At 59.8% G+C, this 17,117-nt stretch overlaps 3 protein-coding genes across 6 annotated transcripts in view; all 3 read left to right on the top strand.

The window, feature by feature from the left end:
* BRD4 (bromodomain containing 4) overlaps positions 1–801 on the top strand; it is an 84,015-nt gene extending 83,214 nt beyond the window's left edge. The window contains exon 22 of one of the 2 annotated variants that reach the window (XM_074929975.1): positions 120–801. In XM_074929975.1, coding sequence (XP_074786076.1) covers positions 120–188 — 69 coding nt within the window. In that variant the 3' untranslated portion in view covers positions 189–801. The remainder of the gene's footprint in view (positions 1–119) is intronic. The other variant, XM_074929974.1, reaches the window with a different exon arrangement.
* Positions 802–4,042: 3,241 nt separating this feature from the next.
* On the top strand, positions 4,043–10,671 carry EPHX3 (epoxide hydrolase 3). Of its 3 annotated transcripts, XM_074930020.1 has the most exons (7): positions 4,043–4,075; positions 5,407–5,684; positions 6,473–6,558; positions 6,644–6,972; positions 8,798–8,901; positions 9,143–9,291; positions 10,423–10,671. In XM_074930020.1, exons 2-7 carry the CDS (start codon positions 5,439–5,441, stop codon positions 10,649–10,651), a joined length of 1,143 nt encoding a protein of 380 aa, XP_074786121.1. In that variant the 5' UTR covers positions 4,043–4,075; positions 5,407–5,438; the 3' UTR covers positions 10,652–10,671. The 3 variants fall into 3 exon arrangements, with proteins under 3 accessions (XP_074786121.1, XP_074786120.1, XP_074786122.1); XM_074930019.1 differs by lacking the exon at positions 4,043–4,075 and having other exon boundaries at positions 5,166–5,684; XM_074930021.1 differs by lacking the exons at positions 4,043–4,075; positions 6,473–6,558 and having other exon boundaries at positions 5,166–5,684; positions 6,644–6,853; positions 8,857–8,901.
* Positions 10,672–12,907: 2,236 nt separating this feature from the next.
* The window catches only part of NOTCH3 (notch receptor 3), a 42,291-nt gene continuing 38,081 nt past the window's right edge, over positions 12,908–17,117 (top strand). The window contains 2 exon segments of the mRNA XM_074929970.1: positions 12,908–13,060; positions 16,409–16,490. Coding sequence (XP_074786071.1) covers positions 12,973–13,060; positions 16,409–16,490 — 170 coding nt within the window. The 5' untranslated portion in view covers positions 12,908–12,972.

Raw genomic sequence — 17,117 nt, 5'->3', positions numbered from 1 at the left:
ACTAAAAAAATATCTGAGATAGTTAAAAAAAAATCCTGGGAATAGTGAAAATTTACTGAGAATACCCAAAAAAATTCCTTTTTTTTTTTTTTTTTTTTTTTTTTCCCCTTTTCTTACAGATGGCGGCGACGATCGACATGAATTTCCAGAGCGATTTACTGGCAATATTCGAAGAAAACCTTTTCTAACGGCGCCTGGAGATTTTGGGTTCTTTTCCTCCCGATTTGACTCTTTAAAAAAAAAGAAAAAAAAAAGAAAAAAAAAAAAAATCCTTTTCTCCCCCTCCCCGGCAAAAAAAAAAAAAAAAAAAAGGAAAAAAAAAAAAAAAAAAAAGCTTCGGACTCTCCGTTAAGTGTTAAAAAAAAAAAAAAAAATAAAATCTCCGGGATCGGGATCATCCCGCATGTACCGACCGGCGCAGGGATCAGCGGGGGCTGCCTTCCCCCCTGGACTTTCTTTTTTTTTTTTTTTTTTTTTTTTTTCCTTATTTTTCCTCTTTTTCTCCCTTTTCACACCGAAAAAAAAAAAAAAAAAAAAAAAAAGAATTAAAAATTCAAATCCCAGCGAAGAAAAAAATAAATAAAAAAAAAATAAAAAATAAAACCTCATATCCGGACGCGAAACCGCCGGGAAAAGGTGCCCCCCCCACCCCCACCCCCCCATCCCCTGTTATTCACTGTATATTCTGGAATTTTTTTTTTTTTTTTTGGTCTTTTTCACATATTTTGGTTTTTTTGTTTTTTTTTTTTTTTCGTGATGCGGCGGCGGCAAAACGGGCGGTTCGAAATAAACCCGGTTTTTGGATGGTTTTTATTTTAATTTTTGGCCTTCGAGGGAGAAAAGTTGGCGGCTGGGAAATGGGGGGGGGGGGGCGGTGTTGGGGTGGGGGTGGGGGGGGGCGCGGCCGGAGGGTTGAGGGGTGCCGGGGGGGTGATGGGGGGGGTGGGGGGGGGAGCGGAGCCGCCCAGACCCCAGCCCTGCCCCCACCCTCAGCCCTTGGGGTGATTCTTCCCCTTTTTTTTTTTTTTTTTTTCCCCCCCCCCTCTCCTTTTTTCCTACTTTTAAAAAACTTTTTCCTAATTTTATTTTTAGGGGTTTTTTCTCCCTTTTTTCTCCTTTATTTAACCTTTTTCTCCTTTTTTCCTCCTTTATTTAACCTTTTTCTCCTTTTTTCCTCCTTTATTTAACCTTTTTCTCCTTTTTTCCTCCTTTATTTAACCTTTTTCTTCTTTTTTCCTCCCTTTTCCTCCTTTTTCCCCCTTCTAAAAAATTTTTAATCTTTTTTCCTTTTCACCCATTTTACTTTTTATTTCTCCTTTCTTCTTTTTTACCCTTTTCTGTTTTTTCTCCTTTTTTACCCTTTTTCTGGTTTTTCTCCTTTTTTACCCTTTTTCTGGTTTTTCTCCTTTTTTACCCTTTTTCTGGTTTTTCTCCTTTATTTTTACCCTTTTTTCTGTTTTTCCTTTCTTCTTTTTTACCCTTTTTTCTATTTCTCCTTTCTCTTTTACCCTTTTTTCTGTTTTTTCTTTCTTTTTTACCCTTTTTCTGTTTTTTCTCCTTTCATTTTACCCTTTTTTCTATTTTTTCTTTCTTCTTTTTTACCCTTTTTTCTATTTTTTCTCCTTTTTTACCCTTTTTCTGTTTTTCCTTTCTTTTTTACCTTTTTCTATTTTTTCTTTCTTCTTTTTTACCCTTTTTCTGTTTTTTTCTCCTTTTTACCCTTTTTCTGTTTTTTCTCCTTTTTTACCCTTTTTTCTACTTTTTCCTCCTTTTTTACCCTTTTTTCTATTTTTCTTCTCTTTTTTCACCTTTTTTCCCTTAATTTTCCTTCTTTCTTTTTTCCCTCTTCCCTTCCTTTTTTCCTTTTTTTTTTTTCCCCTTTTTTTTTCCCCTTTTCCCACCCCGTCCCCCCCTCTTTGCCTTTTCCACCACAGATCGGGGGCCAACGCCCCCCCCCCCATCCCCCTACACCCATTGATCCTTTTTTGGGTTCCCCCCACCCCCCCCAAAAATCCCCTATTCCCCCTGGTTCTTTTTCTCCCTTTTTACCCCCAAAAGCCGCCGGTTTCTTATTTTTATTCTTATTAATTATTTTTTTTTTCCGCTTTTCCTTAGGTTGATTTTTAAAAAAAAAAAAAAAAAAAAAAAATCATTTTAAAAATCTTGCAAAAATCTCCAGGTTTTTCGAGTGGGGGCGGGGGCGGACGCTCCTCCCCCCATTAATTTTATTATTATTATTATTATTATTTTTGGTTTCATCCCCACTCGGTGCCATAACCCCCCTCCCCCGTGCCCAGCGGGAGCCGCTCCGGAGCCGTCGGTCGGTTTTTCCTTTATTCCCGTGAAAAACGCAGTTGGGTCTGTGCCGATCATGGAATAAACGCAGCTCTTTTGGTTTTTTAAAAAAAAAAAAATCGCCGTTTTTCGCCCCATTTCTTCCACCCCCACCCCGGGATGGGGCCGACACTGGGGGGGAGAGGGGAGGACCCTGGGGGCTGGCGGGGGGGGGGGGGGGGGGGAGGATCTGAAATTTGAAATTGAAGATTAAACTTCCTGGGTTTAAAATTCTTGACATTTAAAAAATTTCTGATTCTGGAAATTCTTCGAATTGGAATTTAGATTTGACATTTCCAAATTTACAGTTTTTCAAACTCATTTAAAGTTCTTTTTTAAATCTATCTTAACGACAAACCGTAATGAAATTTTTTTCAATTTTAAAAAACATTCACTTAAATTTAACATTTAGGGATACTTTTAAATGTATTTTTAATTAAAATTTCCATTTTAAAAAAAATACTAAAAGTTAAATTTTACATTTAAAGATGTTTTACATTTTAACTTCAAAGTTTACTTGAAAATTTAAAACCGGCCGTTAACATTTTAAATTTAGTCTTTTTCATTTAAAATGGAAATTTTTCATTATTTCTGTTAAATTTGGGGTGGGGTCCTTCCTCCCCCACCCGTCGGGGCTGCGGAAAAAATTCCACCCGATCCTGAAATAATTTTGTCCTGAAAAGGACAGAAAGGGGGGGGCGATGATAAAAAGTGGCAAAAATAACGGGGAAAAATATTTTTAAAAGGCAAAAAGGGCCAAAGAAAAGGGGAATAAAGGTTTAAAAGGGAGAAAAAAAAAAAAAAAAAAGGTTAAAAATGGGCAAAAAATTGCGAAAGGGGTAGGGAAAAGAATAAAAACATTAAAAATGGGCAGAAAAGGGAAAATGTAAAAAGGCAAAATTTTAAAGAAAGGGCAAAAAAAGGTAAAAGAGGTAGGGAAAAGATAAATATAAAAATAAAAATGGGCAGAAAAGGGAAAATGTAAAAAGGCAAAATTGTAAAAAGGGACAGAAAGGGTAAAGGTAAAAAACTGGGCAGAAAGGGGGAAGTTAAGGGGAAAAAAAGGGTTAAAAAGGGGCAGAAAATGTTAAAAGAGGTAAAAAGGCAAAAAGTGAGAAAAAAGGGGAAAGGCAAAAGAAAGACCCAAAAGTTTAAAAGCCAGAGAAAAAGGCCCGAAAAAAGGAAAGAAAAGGCAAAAAGAGAAATTGGGGGGGGGGCACAAAAAAAAAGGCAACGGCAAAAGAAAGTTTAAAAGGCAAAAAAAGAAAAATGGGGGAAAAAAATCCAAAAATAGCTAAAAAGGGAGGAAAAAAGGCAAAAGGAGAGAAGAAAAGGTAAAATGGGGTTTAAAAAAGGAAAAAAAAAAAAAAAGGTGAAAGAGGAAAAACTGAAAAAAAGAAAAAAGGCACAAAAAAGCAAAAAAGGGCAAAACCAGCACAAAAAGCGGCAAAACAAAAGAAAGTTAAAAAGACAAAAAGAAGAAAAAAAAAAAAAAAAAAAAGCGGAATAGTCCAAAAAAGGGAATAAAAATCAGAAAAAGGCCCAAAAAGGATCCCGAAGGTTCCCCTCCCCCCCCGTCCCCCGCGCTGCCCCTCCTCCTCCCCACGTGACCCCGCCTCCCTCTCTCCCATTGGCTGCCGCCCGCGCAGCCCCGCCCTCTTTCCCCCCACGACCAATGGGCGGGAGGGGGCGGGGCCGGGCGCGGCCGAGCTCGGGCGGGAGGAGGAAGCGGCGCGAGAAGGTCGGGGGGGGGGGGGGGAGGGGGGCGGTGACAGGGACCCCCCGTGTCGCGACACCCCGGTGACAGGTGACGGGGACACCCCGATGTCACCCCAGGGACAGGGACACCCCCATGTAGGGTCACCCCGGTGATGGGACCCCCCCGGTGACAGGGACACCCCGACGTGACGTCACCCCCCCATGTCACGACGCCCTGGTGACGGGTGACGGGGACACCCCGGTGACAGGGACACCCCAGGGACAGGGACACCCCAGGGACAGGGACACCCCGGTGACAGGGACACCCCAATGTCACAGCACCCCAGGGACAGGGACACCCCCATGTCGGGACGCCCTGGTGACAGGGACCTCTGGTGACATGGACACCCCGATGTCACGGGACCCCCCCGCCCTCATGTCACAACACCCTGGTGACGGGTGACAGGGACACCCTGATGTCACAACACCCTGGTGACAGGGACACCCCAATGTCACGACACCCCAGCGGCAGGGACACCCCCATGTCGGGACACCTCCACGTCAGGCCACCCCAATGTCACAGGACTCCCCCCGTGTCACGACACCCTGGTGACGGGTGACAGGGACACCCCGATGTCACAGCACCCCAGGGACAGGGACACCCCCATGTCGGGACACCCTGGTGACAGGGACACCCCGGTGTCAGGGATCCCCCTGGTGACAGGGACCCCCCAGGTCACTGGGGTCGCGCTGGTGACATGACACCCGGGGTGGCGGGGGGGGGGGGTGGTCACGGGGCCACCCGCTGGTGAGGTGACACCCAGATGGTGACACCCGAGTGATGAGGCAACCGGGTGACACCACGCCCAGGGATGGGCCACCGTGGGGGTGAGAGGGCCACCTGGGGATGGGCCACCTTGGGGACACGGTGCCTTGGGGACAGGCCACCATGAGCTGGGGCCACCTGGGGATGGGCCACCATGGTGACATGGCCACCGTGGGGATGTGGCACCTTGGGGACATGGCTACCCCGGTGACACGGCCACCTGGGGATGGGCCACCTTGGGGACAGGGCCACCATGGGCTTGGGGCCACCATGGGGACAAGGACACCCCAGGGCTGGGCCACCCTGGTGACATGAGACCCTGAGGATGGGCCACCATGGAGATGAGGCCACCGGGTCACCTGGCACCTTGGGGACATGGCCACCTGAGGGTGGGCCACCATGGGGACAGGTCACCATGGGCTTGAGGCCACCAGGGGAGGGACCACCGTGGGGACAGACGGGGGGGGGCCACCTGGAGTTGGGCCACCATGGGGACACGGCCACCATGAGGCTGGGCCACCCCGGTGACACAGTGCCCCCCCCCTCAGGTGACACGTGTGTGTGTGTGTCCCCCCCCACCATGCTCCTGTCCCTCTGCTCGCTCCTGCTGGCCCCCACCCGCCTGCTCCTGGCCCTGCGGCGCCTGGTGGCCCGCCTGGGGGTGCTGGTGGCCGCGGTGGCCGCGGCGGTGGCCTACGGGCTGTGGGGGGTTGGGGTGCTGCTGCGCCGGGGACCCCGAGAAACCTTCAGGCGGCGGGTGAGGGACCGGCCCCCCCCCGGCTTGGCCGACGGCACTTTTGGGGAGCACCGATACCTGTACCTCAAGGTGGGGGGGGCCTGGGGGTCGGGGGGGGGCGTGGAGGGGTTCTGGGGGCACTCGGGGGGGTCCTGGGGGCATCCGGGGGGGGCTCTGAAGGTCCGGGGAGGCTCGTGGAGGCGGATGGGGGGGGCTCAGGAGGGTCTTTAGGGGAGCCTGGGGGGGGATTTGGGGGGGTCCTGGGGGGGTTGGGGGGGGCTCTGGGGGGGTCCTGGGTGGGGGTTGAGGGGCTCAGGGAAGGGTTTGGGGGGGTCTTGGGGGGCTTTTGGGGGTCCGGGGGAGGCGGTTGGGGGGGCTCAGAGGAGGCTTGGGGATGGGGGTCTTGGGGGGCTGTGGAGGTGCTGGGGGAAGGGGGGGGGGCTCTGGGGGGGGCTTTGGGGTTCCGGGGGGGGGGGGTGAGGGAATTGGGGGGGGGGGGCTTTAGGGGATCTTGGGGGGTTCTGGGTGTCCGGGGGGGAGTGGGGAGGTCTTGGGGGGTCCTTGGGGGTCCAGGGGGGAGCCTGGGGGGGTCTTGGGCTCTTCTGGGGAGCCCTGATGGGATTTGGGGGGGTCCGGGGGGGGGTTGGGGGGGGGCAACAGGGAAATTGGGGTGTTGGGAGTGGCGGGGGGGCGGGGGGGGGGGGGAAGGTGCTCAGGGGGGGACCTGCTGGTGGGACAACTTGGGGGTGATCGGAGGGGGGGGGAGGATGATTTTGGGGGTGTCAGGTGAGGGGTGGGGTGTTAGTTATGGGGTGGGGGCCCCCCACTGACCACCCCCGCCCCCCCATTTCACACACCACCCCCCCCCAACCCTCCAGGACTCGGGGCTGCGTCTCCACTACGTCACCCGGGGGCCCCCCACCGCCCCCTTGATGCTGTTTCTCCACGGTTTCCCCCAAAACTGGTGGGTGCCACCAAGGGCGGGGGCAAGGACACCCCAAAAGTGTCACCGTCACCATCGTCATCGTCACCTTCCTCCCCCTCCCCAGGTTCTGCTGGAGGCACCTGCTCCAGGAATTTGTCCCCAAGTACCGGGTGGTGGCCCTGGATCTTCGGGGTTACGGAGCTTCGGAGAAGCCACCGGGCCAGGAGAGCTACGGGCTGGGGACGCTCCTGGGGGACATCTGCCAGGTCATCGAGGCCTTGGGGACACCCCCCGGCCACGGGGAGGTGACAGAAGCCACCGCGTCCTCCCCCAAGTGCGTCTTGGTGGGCCACGACTGGGGCGGGGTCCTCGCCTGGGAGGTGGCCACCAGCCACCCGGCCATGGTGGAGAAGTTGGTCGTCATGGCTGCGCCTCCCCGCGCCGTCATGGCAGGTAGCGGGGGGGACCCACAGCCCCACCCTGGGTGGCATTGGGGGGCGGGGGGGGGTGGTTGTGGCCTTGGGGGGTGTGGGGTCTTGGGGAGGGGCTGTGGGGTTCTGGTTTGGGTGGGGGATGGGCGTGGCCCAGCTCTCGGCGGTGTCACCGTGGTGTCACCGGGAGCCATCGCATGGGGACGTGTTGGGTGACAACTCATGGCTGATGCCATCGGGTGCCATCTCATGGCCAATGCCATCAGGTGACAACTCATGGCCAATGCCATCAGGTGACAACTCATGGCCAATGCCATCAGGTGCCATCTCATGGCCAATGCCATCAGGTGACAACTCATGGCCAATGCCATCAGGTGACAACTCATGGCCGATGCCATCAGGTGACAACTCATGGCCAATGCCATCAGGTGCCATCTCATGGCCAATGCCATCGGGTGCCATCTCATGGCCAATGCCATCGGGTGACAACTCATGGCCATGCCATCAGGTGACAACTCATGGCCGATGCCATCGGGTGACAACTCATGGCCAATGCCATCGGGTGACAACTCATGGCCATGCCATCAGGTGACAACTCATGGCCGATGCCATCAGGTGACAACTCATGGCCATGCCATCGGGTGACAACTCATGGCCAATGCCATCGGGTGACAACTCATGGCCATGCCATCAGGTGACAACTCATGGCCGATGCCATCAGGTGACAACTCATGGCCATGCCATCAGGTGACAACTCATGGCCATGCCATCGGGTGACAACTCATGGCCGATGCCATCAGGTGACAACTCATGGCCAATGCCATCAGGTGACAACTCATGGCCATGCCATCGGGTGACAACTCATGGCCGATGCCATCAGGTGACAACTCATGGCCATGCCATCAGGTGACAACTCATGGCCGATGCCATCAGGTGACAACTCATGGCCAATGCCATCAGGTGACAACTCATGGCCAATGCCATTGGGTGACAACTCATGGCCAATGCCATCAGGTGCCATCTCATGTCCGATGCCATTAGCTGCCACCTCATGGCCACGCCATTGGGTGCCACCTGTCATGGCTGTGCCATTAGGTGCCATCTCTTACGGCCATGGTGCCACCACATCATGGCCACACCGTTGGGTCCATCTCATGGCCAGTGCCTTTGGGTGCCACCTCATGGCTGTGTGATTGGGTGCCATCTTATGACCATGCCATTGGGTGCCATCTCTCATGGTCATGCCTCTGGGTGCCATGTCACAGCCATGTCATTGGGTGCCATCTCGTGGCCACAGCGTTGGGTGACATCTGCCATGGCTGTGCCATGCCACCATGATGCCATCGGGTGCCACCTCATGGCTACACCATTGGGTGCCATCTTATGACCACACCATTGGGTGCCATCTCTCATGGCCACACCATTGGGTGCCACCTGTCATGGCTGATGCCATTGGGTGCCATCTCATGGCCAATGCCATCGGGTGACAACTCATGGCCAATGCCATCGGGTGCCATCTCATGGCTGATGCCATCGGGTGCCACCTCATGGCTACACCATTGGGTGCCATCTTATGACCACGCCATTGGGTGCCATCTCTCATGGCCACGCCATTGGGTGCCACCTGTCACGGCTGTGCCATTGGGTGCCATCTCTTACGGCCACGTCATTGGGCGCCACCTGTCATGACTGTGCCGTGCCACCACGGTGCCATCTCATGACCATGGGTGCTATCATGCGGTCATGCCACCAGCTGCCACATCCCGTGGCGGTGCCACCACCTGTCCCACGGCCGGGTTGGGGACCCCGGCGGTGGCCCTGACGCTGGTGTCCCCGTCCCCACGCAGGTTTCACCGCCTGCCACCCCTCCCAGCTCCTCCGCTCCAGCTACATGTTCCTCTTCCAGCTGCCCTGGCTGCCCGAGCTCCTCCTCTCCTTGGCAGACTTCGAGGTGACCCCCCCTGCCCACGTCCCCTTGTCCCCTCGTTGTCCCCACGGGTGGCCCACGCCACCTTCTGCACCTCCCCAACCCAAGAAGCTCCTCAAGAACCACTTGAGGAGCCTCAACCAACCCCAAGGTTGGGATTTAGGGGGTGGAGCGGGGGGGTGTGGGGGGGTGTCCCCCTGCTTTGTCCCCAGTTTTGGGGTGGTGGCATCATCTGGACCTTCTGTCCCCCTCGGTGGCCCCGAAGCTGGTGAAGACCCTCCTGCGGGGGCCCTGGACGGGGACCCAGGACCCGGCGCGGCGGCTGACGGAGCAGGAGGTTGACGCCTACATCTACGGCCTGTCCCAGCCGGGGGGGCTCAGCCCCCCCATCCACTACTACCGGAACCTCTTCCGGTAGGTGGGGCTTGGGGCGGGGACACCTGGGCTTGGGGTGCCAAGGGTGGGTGCTCTTGGGTTGGGTGCTCCCGTTTGAGCTTATCCCAGTTGGTTGGTCTTGGGTTGGGTCTTGAGGGTTGGGTGCTCCTGGTTGGGGTGCTGGGGTTGGTGGGATCCCGTTGGGGTGCTTCTACTTGGGACGATCCCAGTTGGGTGCTCTTGGGTTGGGTGCTCCCATATGGGACAATCCCAGTTGGTTGGTTGGTCTTGGGTTGGGTGCTCTTGGGTTGGGTGCTCCCATTTGGGACAATCCCAGTTGGGTGCTCTTGAGTTGGGTGCTCTTGGGTTGGGTGCTCTTGGGGTGGGTGCTCCCATATGGGACAATCCCAGTTGGTTGGTTGGTCTTGGGTTGGGTGCTCTTGGGTTGGGTGCTCTTGGGTTGGGTGCTCCCATTTGGGACAATCCCAGTTGGGTGCTCTTGGGGTGGGTGTTGAGAGTTGGGTGCGCCTGGTTGGGGTGCTGGGGTTGGTGGGATCCCATTGGGGTGCTTCTGCCTGGGACAAGCCCAGTTGGGTGCTCTTGGGTTGGGTGTTGAGAGTTGGGTGCGCCTGGTTGGGGTGCTGGGGTTGGTGGGATCCCATTGGGGTGCTTCTACTTGGGATGATCCCAGTTGGGTGCTCTTGGGTTGGGTGCTCCCATTTGGGATGTTCCCAGTTGGGTGCTCTTGGGTCTTGGGTTGGGTGTTGAGAGTTGGGTGCTCCCATTTGGGATACTGGGGTTGCTGGGATCCCGTTGGGGTGCTTCTACTTGGGTTGATCCCAGTTGGGTGCTCTTGAGTTGGGTGCTGCCATTTTGGGCGCTCCTCTTCGGGATGATCCCCGTTGGGTGCTCCCACTGGGGGCGCTCCCATTTCGGGGCGCTCCCATTTCGGGGTGCTCCCATTTCGGGGTGCTCCCATTTCGGGGTGCCCCCAGGGGGGCGCTCCCATTTCGGGGTGCTCTCTTCGCGATTCTCCGCCTTGAGACCCTCCCACCGGGTGCTCCCCTTGGGGGCGCCCCTATTTCGGGGTGCTCCCGTTGGGTTTCTCCGTATCGGGGTGCCCTATTGGGGCTCCCCTCCCCCCAACTGTGCTCCCCCCTCCCCCTCCAGGGACACCCCGATCCCCCGGGAGCCCCCCCCGCCCCCCACCCTCGTGCTCTGGGGCACCCACGACGCCTTCCTGGACCCCCGCCTGGTGCCCTGCCTGCACCGCTGCCTGCGGCCCTCGGCCCGCCTCTGCCTGCTGCCCGGCGCCAGCCATTGGCTGCCCGAGGACCAGCCCCGCCCCATCGCCCACCTCATGAGGGACTTCCTGGGTGGGGGGGACCAGCACCCATAGCGGCACCCATGGGTGCGCCCCCCGCCTTCGGGTGGGGAGGGGGCTTGGTGAGGGAGAGCTGGGATAGGGCAAGGGGGAAGGGGGGGGTGGGGGGGACACCCCAACATCTGGGGGGACCCTCAACATCTGGGGGGACCCCAATATTGGGGGGGACACCCCAACAGCTGGGGGGGGCCCTCAACATCTGGGGGGACCCCAACATGTAGAGATGGGGACACTGGGGTTGGTGGGACCTCAACATCTGGGTGGGGGTAACGGGTCTTTGGGTGGGGGGACCCCAACATCTGGGGGGGACCCTCAACATCTGGGGGGACCCCAATATTGGGGGGGACACCCCAACAGCTGGGGGGGACCCTCAACATCTGGGGGGGACCCCAACACGTAGAGATGGGGACACCGGGGGTTGGTGGGACCTCAACATCCCGGTGGGGGTGACGGGTCTTTGGGTGGGGGGACCCCAACATCTGGAGGAGCACCCCAACATCTGGAGGTGGACCCCAACATCTGGGGTTGGGCCAAATATCTCAGGGGACCCCAATATGTGGGTGGGGACCCCATGATCTGGAGAGGGACCCCAACACGTAGAGATGGGGACACCAGGGGTTGGTGGGACCTCAACATCTGGGTGGGGACAACGGGTCTTTGGGTGGGGGGACCCCAACATCTGGAGGAGCACCCCAACATCTGGAGAACCCTCAACATCTGGGGGGACCCCAATATTGGAGGAGGAGCCTACAGTCTGGAGGGGCACCCCAAGAAGCGTGGACACCAGGGGTTGGTGGGGGACCTCAACATCTGGGTGGGGGTAACGGGTCTTTGGGTGGGGACCCCCAACATCTGGAGGAGCACCCCAACATCTGGGGGGGCCCAAATATCTCAGGGGACCCCAATATGTGGGTGGGGACCCCATGATCTGGAGAGGGACCCCAACACGTAGGTGGGGACACTGGTGGTTGGTGGGGGACCCCAACATCTGGGTGGGGACAACGGGTCTTTGGGTGGGGGGGACCCCAACATCTGGAGGAGCACCCCAACATCTGGAGGGGGACCCCAACATCTGGAAGAGGACCCAAGATCGGGGTGGGGACCCCAAGATTGGGGTGGGGCACCCCGACATCTGGATGAAGCTCCGACATCTGGAAGAGGACCCCAACATCCGGGTGGGGACCCCCCCAACATCTGGCGCCAGCACCCGCGGTGTCACCCTCTGTCCCCAAGTGTCCCTTGAATAAAGTTGGGTGCTGAGAGCAGGTGGGTGCTGTTGGGGGACACCTGGGGACACGCCTCCCCCCACCCCATGGGACAAGGGGGTGGGTGCACCCATGGGTGCTCACACTGTCACTTGGGGTCAGCGCTGGCACCCATGGGTGCCAGCGCTGACCCCAAGTGACAGTGTGAGCACCCATGGGTGCCAGTATCACACTGTGGGTGACACTGCCAGCACCCATGGGTGACGGTGCCACCTCCTGCGTGCCATAGCCAGCACCCATGGGTGCCACTATCACATGGTGGGTGTCACTGCCAGCACCCATGGGTGCCAGCGCTGACCCCGAGTGACAGTGTGAGCACCCATGGGTGCCAGTATCACATGGTGGGTGACACTGCCAGCACCCATGGGTGCCGGTGCCATCTCCTGGGTGTCACTGCCAGCACCCATGGGTGCCAGCTCTGACCCTGGGTGGCAGTATTATGTCGTGGGTGACACTTCCAGCACCCATGGGTGCCAGTGCCACCTCCTGGGTGCCATAGCCAGCACCCATGGGTGCCACTATCACATGGTGGGTGGCACTGCCAGCACCCATGGGTGCCAGCGCCCAGCCGAGCCTCAGGAATGTTCCCAGGCGACTTTTTTTTTTTTTTTTTCTTTCTTTCTTTTCCTTTTTTTTTTTGGTTTTTTTTTTTAATCACTTTTTTTCCGGGGGGGGCAGAACCAGAAAAACCCGCCGGGGTGGGGGCGGGGCCGCGCCTGGTGGGGGAGGGGCGGGGGCGGGGGTGGGGGTGGGGGTCCCCCTGCTCGGGGCCCCCCGCGCTGGCGCCGGGCCCGGCAGCTGCTGGAGATGGGGGGGGGGGGGGGGGGGGCAACAGCTGCACGCCCCTCCCCCACCCTGGGGCACCCAGGGAGGGGGGGAGGGGCGAGATGGGCGTGGCCGAGTGGGTGTGTCCAGCGCCTTGTCCCCGCCCTGTGGGCGTGTCTCGGGGGGGAGGGCGGGGGCGTGTCCCCCGGCAGCCGGCGGGTCGGCGGCTCCGTCTGGCGGGGCCGGAGCGGGGCTGAGCCGGGCCGGGCTAAGCCGGGCCGGGCTAGGCCGGGCCCCGGTGCCGCCATGGGCCGGGGGGGGGCCCCGGGGGGGGGCGTGGGGGGGGCCCCGGCGCTGCTGCTGCTGCTCCTGCTGCCACTCGGGGCGGCCTCAGGTGAGTGGAGCGAACTGGGTTTAACTGGGTCGGGACTAACTGAGCTGGGGCTAAGTGGGACGGGAGTAACGGGGCAGGAAGGGGCAGAGCGGGGCCGAGTTAAGCGGGACTGAGCTGGGTCGAGTTGAGCCGGACTGAGGCGAACCGAGCGGAGTTGAGCTGGACTAAAAAGCGAACCGAGCGGGGCTTAAACCGAGCTGAGCCGAACCGAGCTGAGCTCAACTGAGCTGAACCGAATCGAGTTGAGTGAAGCCGAGCTCAGCCAGGACTAACCAAGCTGGGATGAAGTTGGCTGAGTCGGGACTAATCGAGCCAAATTGAGCTGAGCTGAGCTGAGTCGAACCGAGCTGGGCCGGGTCGAGTTAAGCCGAACTGAGCTGAGCTGAACCACAGAACTGAGCTGAGCTGAACCACACTGGGCGGCTGAGTTAAGCCGAGCCAAACCGGGCTGAGTTGAGCTCAGCCGGGCTGAACCGAGCTGGATAGAGCTAAACCGAGCTGAGCCGAACCGGGCCCAGCCGAGCTGAGCAGAGTTAAGCCGAGGTGGGCTGAGCTAAGCCGAGCCGAATCGGGCCGAGCTGAGCTGGGCTGAACTGAGCTAAACCGCGCTGAGCCGGGCTGAGTTAAGCTGAACCGAGCCCGGAGGGGGACCGGGACCATTCCGGACCGAGCCGAGCTGAGCCGAATCGAGCCGAGTTTAAACCGAGTTTAGCCAAACCGGGCTGGGAGGGGGGGGGCGGGAGCAGCTTCAGCTCCTCCGGGAGCGACTCGGATGGGGGCGGGGGGGGACCGGACCCCCCCCCCCCGGTCGGTCCCGGTTTAAGTCCCGGTTTAAGTCCCGGCCGGTGCCGGTTTAGTCCCGGTTTAGTCTCGATCGATCCCGGTGGGTCCCGGGATGGGGGAGGGGCGGCGCGGCCGCACTTTGGCGGCGCGGAAAAAGTTTGGAGAGGGGGGGGGGAGGGGCGGAACCGGGGCTAAACCGGGCCCAAGCGGCGTCAACTGGGACCGACTGGGACCGACTGGGACAGACTGGGCTGGGCCGGGGAAGGGGGGGGGGGGGATGGGGGGGCCCCGGGACCGTGGGAAGGTGGGGGAGGGGTGTGGGGGGGTCCCGGACCCTTTTTGGGGGGGGGAGGGGCGCTCGCGGGGCCCTGGGGGGGGGAGGGGGGGGTTGGCGGGACCGTGGGAACGCGGGGACGGGCGAGGGGGGGGAGGGGCCTGGGGGGGGCACTGGGAAGGGGGGGGGGAGGGGCCGGGCCGTGGGAACAAGGGGGGGGGCGGGGGGGGGGCGGCGATTTGGGGGTGCGGGGATTTTGGGGGGGAGGGGGCGGCTGTGCCCCGGGGTGCGGGGGGGGGGAGGGGGGGGGTGCAGCACCCCTGGGCACACGCGGGGGGGGGGGGGGGGTCAGGGATGATTTGGGGCGTTTCACCAGGATTTGGGGTACAGGGAGCTGCCCCCCCCCCCCCCCCCCAAAAAAAATAAAAATGGGCGCAGCGAGCCGGGGGTGACGCGTGTGCAGAGCCCGAGTGTGCAATGGGTGTGCAAGGCACACGCGTGTGATGCTGTAAGTGTGCAAGGCAGGAGCCTGGGGGGCAGTGGGTGTGCAAGGCACAAGTGCAGGGCACCATCAGTGTGCAGGGCACAATGAGTGTGCAAAGCACAAGTACAGGGCGCAATGGGTGTGCAGGGCACAAGTGCAGCACGCAGAGAGCGTGCAGTGAGCGTGCAAGGCACAAGCACGGGGCACGGTGAGTGTGTAGTGAGTGTGCAAAGCGCAAGTGCAGAGTGCAGGGAGGGTGCAAGGCATGAATGCAGAGTGCAGTGAGTGTGCAACACAAGTAGGGGGCACGGAGTGTGCAAAGCACAAGTACAGGGTGTGGTGGGCAAGATGCACAGCGTGTAGTGAGCGGTGTGGTGAGCGTGCAAGGCACAAGGACAACGTGCAGTGAGGGCAGTGAGCATGCAAAGCACAAGTACAGGGGGTGGTGAGTGTGCAAGGCACACACACGGTGCAGCGAGCGTGTGGTGAGCGTGCAACACAAGCACAGGGCACAGTGAGTGTGCAAGGAACAAGCCCAGGGCGCAGTGAGCAGGTGGTGAGCGTGCAAGGCACACACGCAGCGTGCAGAGAACGTGCAGTAGTGTGCAAGGCACAAGGCCAGAGTGCAGTGAGCGTGTGATGAGTGTGCAAAGCACAAATACAAGGCTCGGCAAGCGTGCAAGGCAGGCACACAGCGTGCAGAGAGCGTGCAACGCTCAAACCCGGGGCACGGTGAGTGTGCAAGGCACAAGAACATGGTGCAGCGAGTGTGAAGTGAACACGCAGATCACAAGCAGGCGGTGCGGTGAGCGTGTGGTGAGCGTGCAACACAAGGACGGGCCTCAGTGAGTGTGCGATGAGTGTGCAAGGCACAAGTGCAGGCCACGCTGAGTGTGCAAGGCACAAGTGCAAGGTACAATGAGTGTGCAAGGCACGAGTGCAGGGCACAGTGAGTGTGCAAGGCCCACGCTGAGTGTGCAAGGCCCAAGCACGTGACACAACGAGTGTGCAAGGCCCAGCGCAGCCACGGGGGCACCGGGGGGGGGGGGTGGTGTGGTGTCGCACGTGCACGCCGTTTGCACACGCGTGTGCAGCGCCACGCCCCTCCCCCCTCCCCAAGGGGACCCAGGAGCCCGGGGGGGGGAGGGGAGGGGGGGGGTGACGTGGGTGACCCCGGGTGACCCCAACTGCCCCTCCCCCACTGTTCCCACGGCCCGGCCGCCCGGTCCCGGGGGGGGAGGGGAGGGGGGGCAGGGCGGGTGGTCCCCGGCCTGTTGGGGGGTCCCAGCCCCACAGCAGGGCCCGGCTGGGGGGTTGGGGGGCAGGATGTGGGGCTGGGGGGGGGTAGTTGGGGGGGGGTGCAGGAAGGGGAGTTGGGGGCAGGGAAGGGGGAGGCAGCCACTTGGGGGGCAGCAATGGGGGTTGGGGGGCAGTAGAGGGGGGTTATGGGGCAGTGGGGGGTGGGGCAGCCACTTGGGGGGCTGGGCTGGGGGGCAGGAATGACAGGGGGGAGGGGGGCAACGGTGGGGACTTGGGGGGCAAGAGTGGGGCTGGGGAGGGTGTGGGGCAGTGTGGGGGGCATCTATGGGGCAGGAGGGGATCTATGGGGCAGGAGGAGGGATCTGGGGGGCAGGAGGGGGGCAAGGGGGGATCTATGGGGCAGTGGGGGGCTCTGTGGGGCAGGGGGGGATCTATGGGGCAGTGGGGGGGCTCTGTGGGGCAGGGGGGCATCTATGGGGCAGTGGGGGGGCTCTGTGGGGCAGGGGGGGGCTGTGCCGTGGGGCTGACACCCCCCACCCCCCCCCAGTGCTGCCGTGCCCCGAGGGGGCGTCGCCCTGCGAGAACGGGGGGGTCTGTGTGCTGGACCCCCAGGGCCGGGCCACCTGCCTGTGAGTGCCCCCCCATGGGTACCCCCCCCTCCATAGCACCCCATAGCCCCCCCCAGGGCACCCCATAGGCACCCCCCTGCCCCAGAGCACCCCACACCCCCCCCCAGCACCCGATAACTGCTCTTTGCACCCCCCATGGCACCCCACAACCCCCCCGGTCACTCACCCCCCCCCCCCCCCCAGGGCACCCCATATCCCTCAGCACCCCACAACTCCCCCCTCCGGGGCACCCCATAACCCCCCCCTGGCACCCCATAACCCCCCCCTGGCACCCCACAACACCCCCCCCGGCACCCCACAACACCCTCGGGGCACCCCATAACACCCCAGCACCCCACAACCCCCCCCCAGGGCACCCCGTAACCCCCCCTCACCCCACAACCCCCCCCCAGGGCACCCCATAGCGCCCCCCCAACCCTGTGCAGAGCCACCAGCAGCTGGGTGGGGGCACCCCGGGGTGCCCCCCCGCCCCGCCCCTCCCCTCGCTGCCCGCGGGTGCAGGCAGGGCGCTGCCTGCCCAGGCAGGACCGGCAGGAGGGGGGGGGCCGGGGGGGGGCCGTGGGAGTCTGCCCGGGGCCACGTTCCCAGGGTGCCCCCCCCCCGCCTTTGCCCAGACGCCTGGACCCC

Source organism: Athene noctua, chromosome 31 (genome assembly GCF_965140245.1).
Source record: "Athene noctua chromosome 31, bAthNoc1.hap1.1, whole genome shotgun sequence".
NCBI classification, from domain to species: domain Eukaryota; kingdom Metazoa; phylum Chordata; class Aves; order Strigiformes; family Strigidae; genus Athene; species Athene noctua.
This window is presented reverse-complemented; position numbering and strand designations above follow the sequence as displayed.

Bases quoted from the DNA above. Each gene is read 5' to 3' on its own strand.
- EPHX3 (XM_074930019.1), top strand. From the start codon at position 5,184: ATGGGCCACCATGGAGATGAGGCCACCGGGTCACCTGGCACCTTGGGG. The intron at 6,973-8,797 runs GTAGCGGGGGGG...GTCCCCACGCAG, and splicing joins TCCCCGCGCCGTCATGGCAG to GTTTCACCGCCTGCCACCCC. The intron at 8,902-9,142 runs GTGACCCCCCCT...GTGGCCCCGAAG, and splicing joins TCTCCTTGGCAGACTTCGAG to CTGGTGAAGACCCTCCTGCG.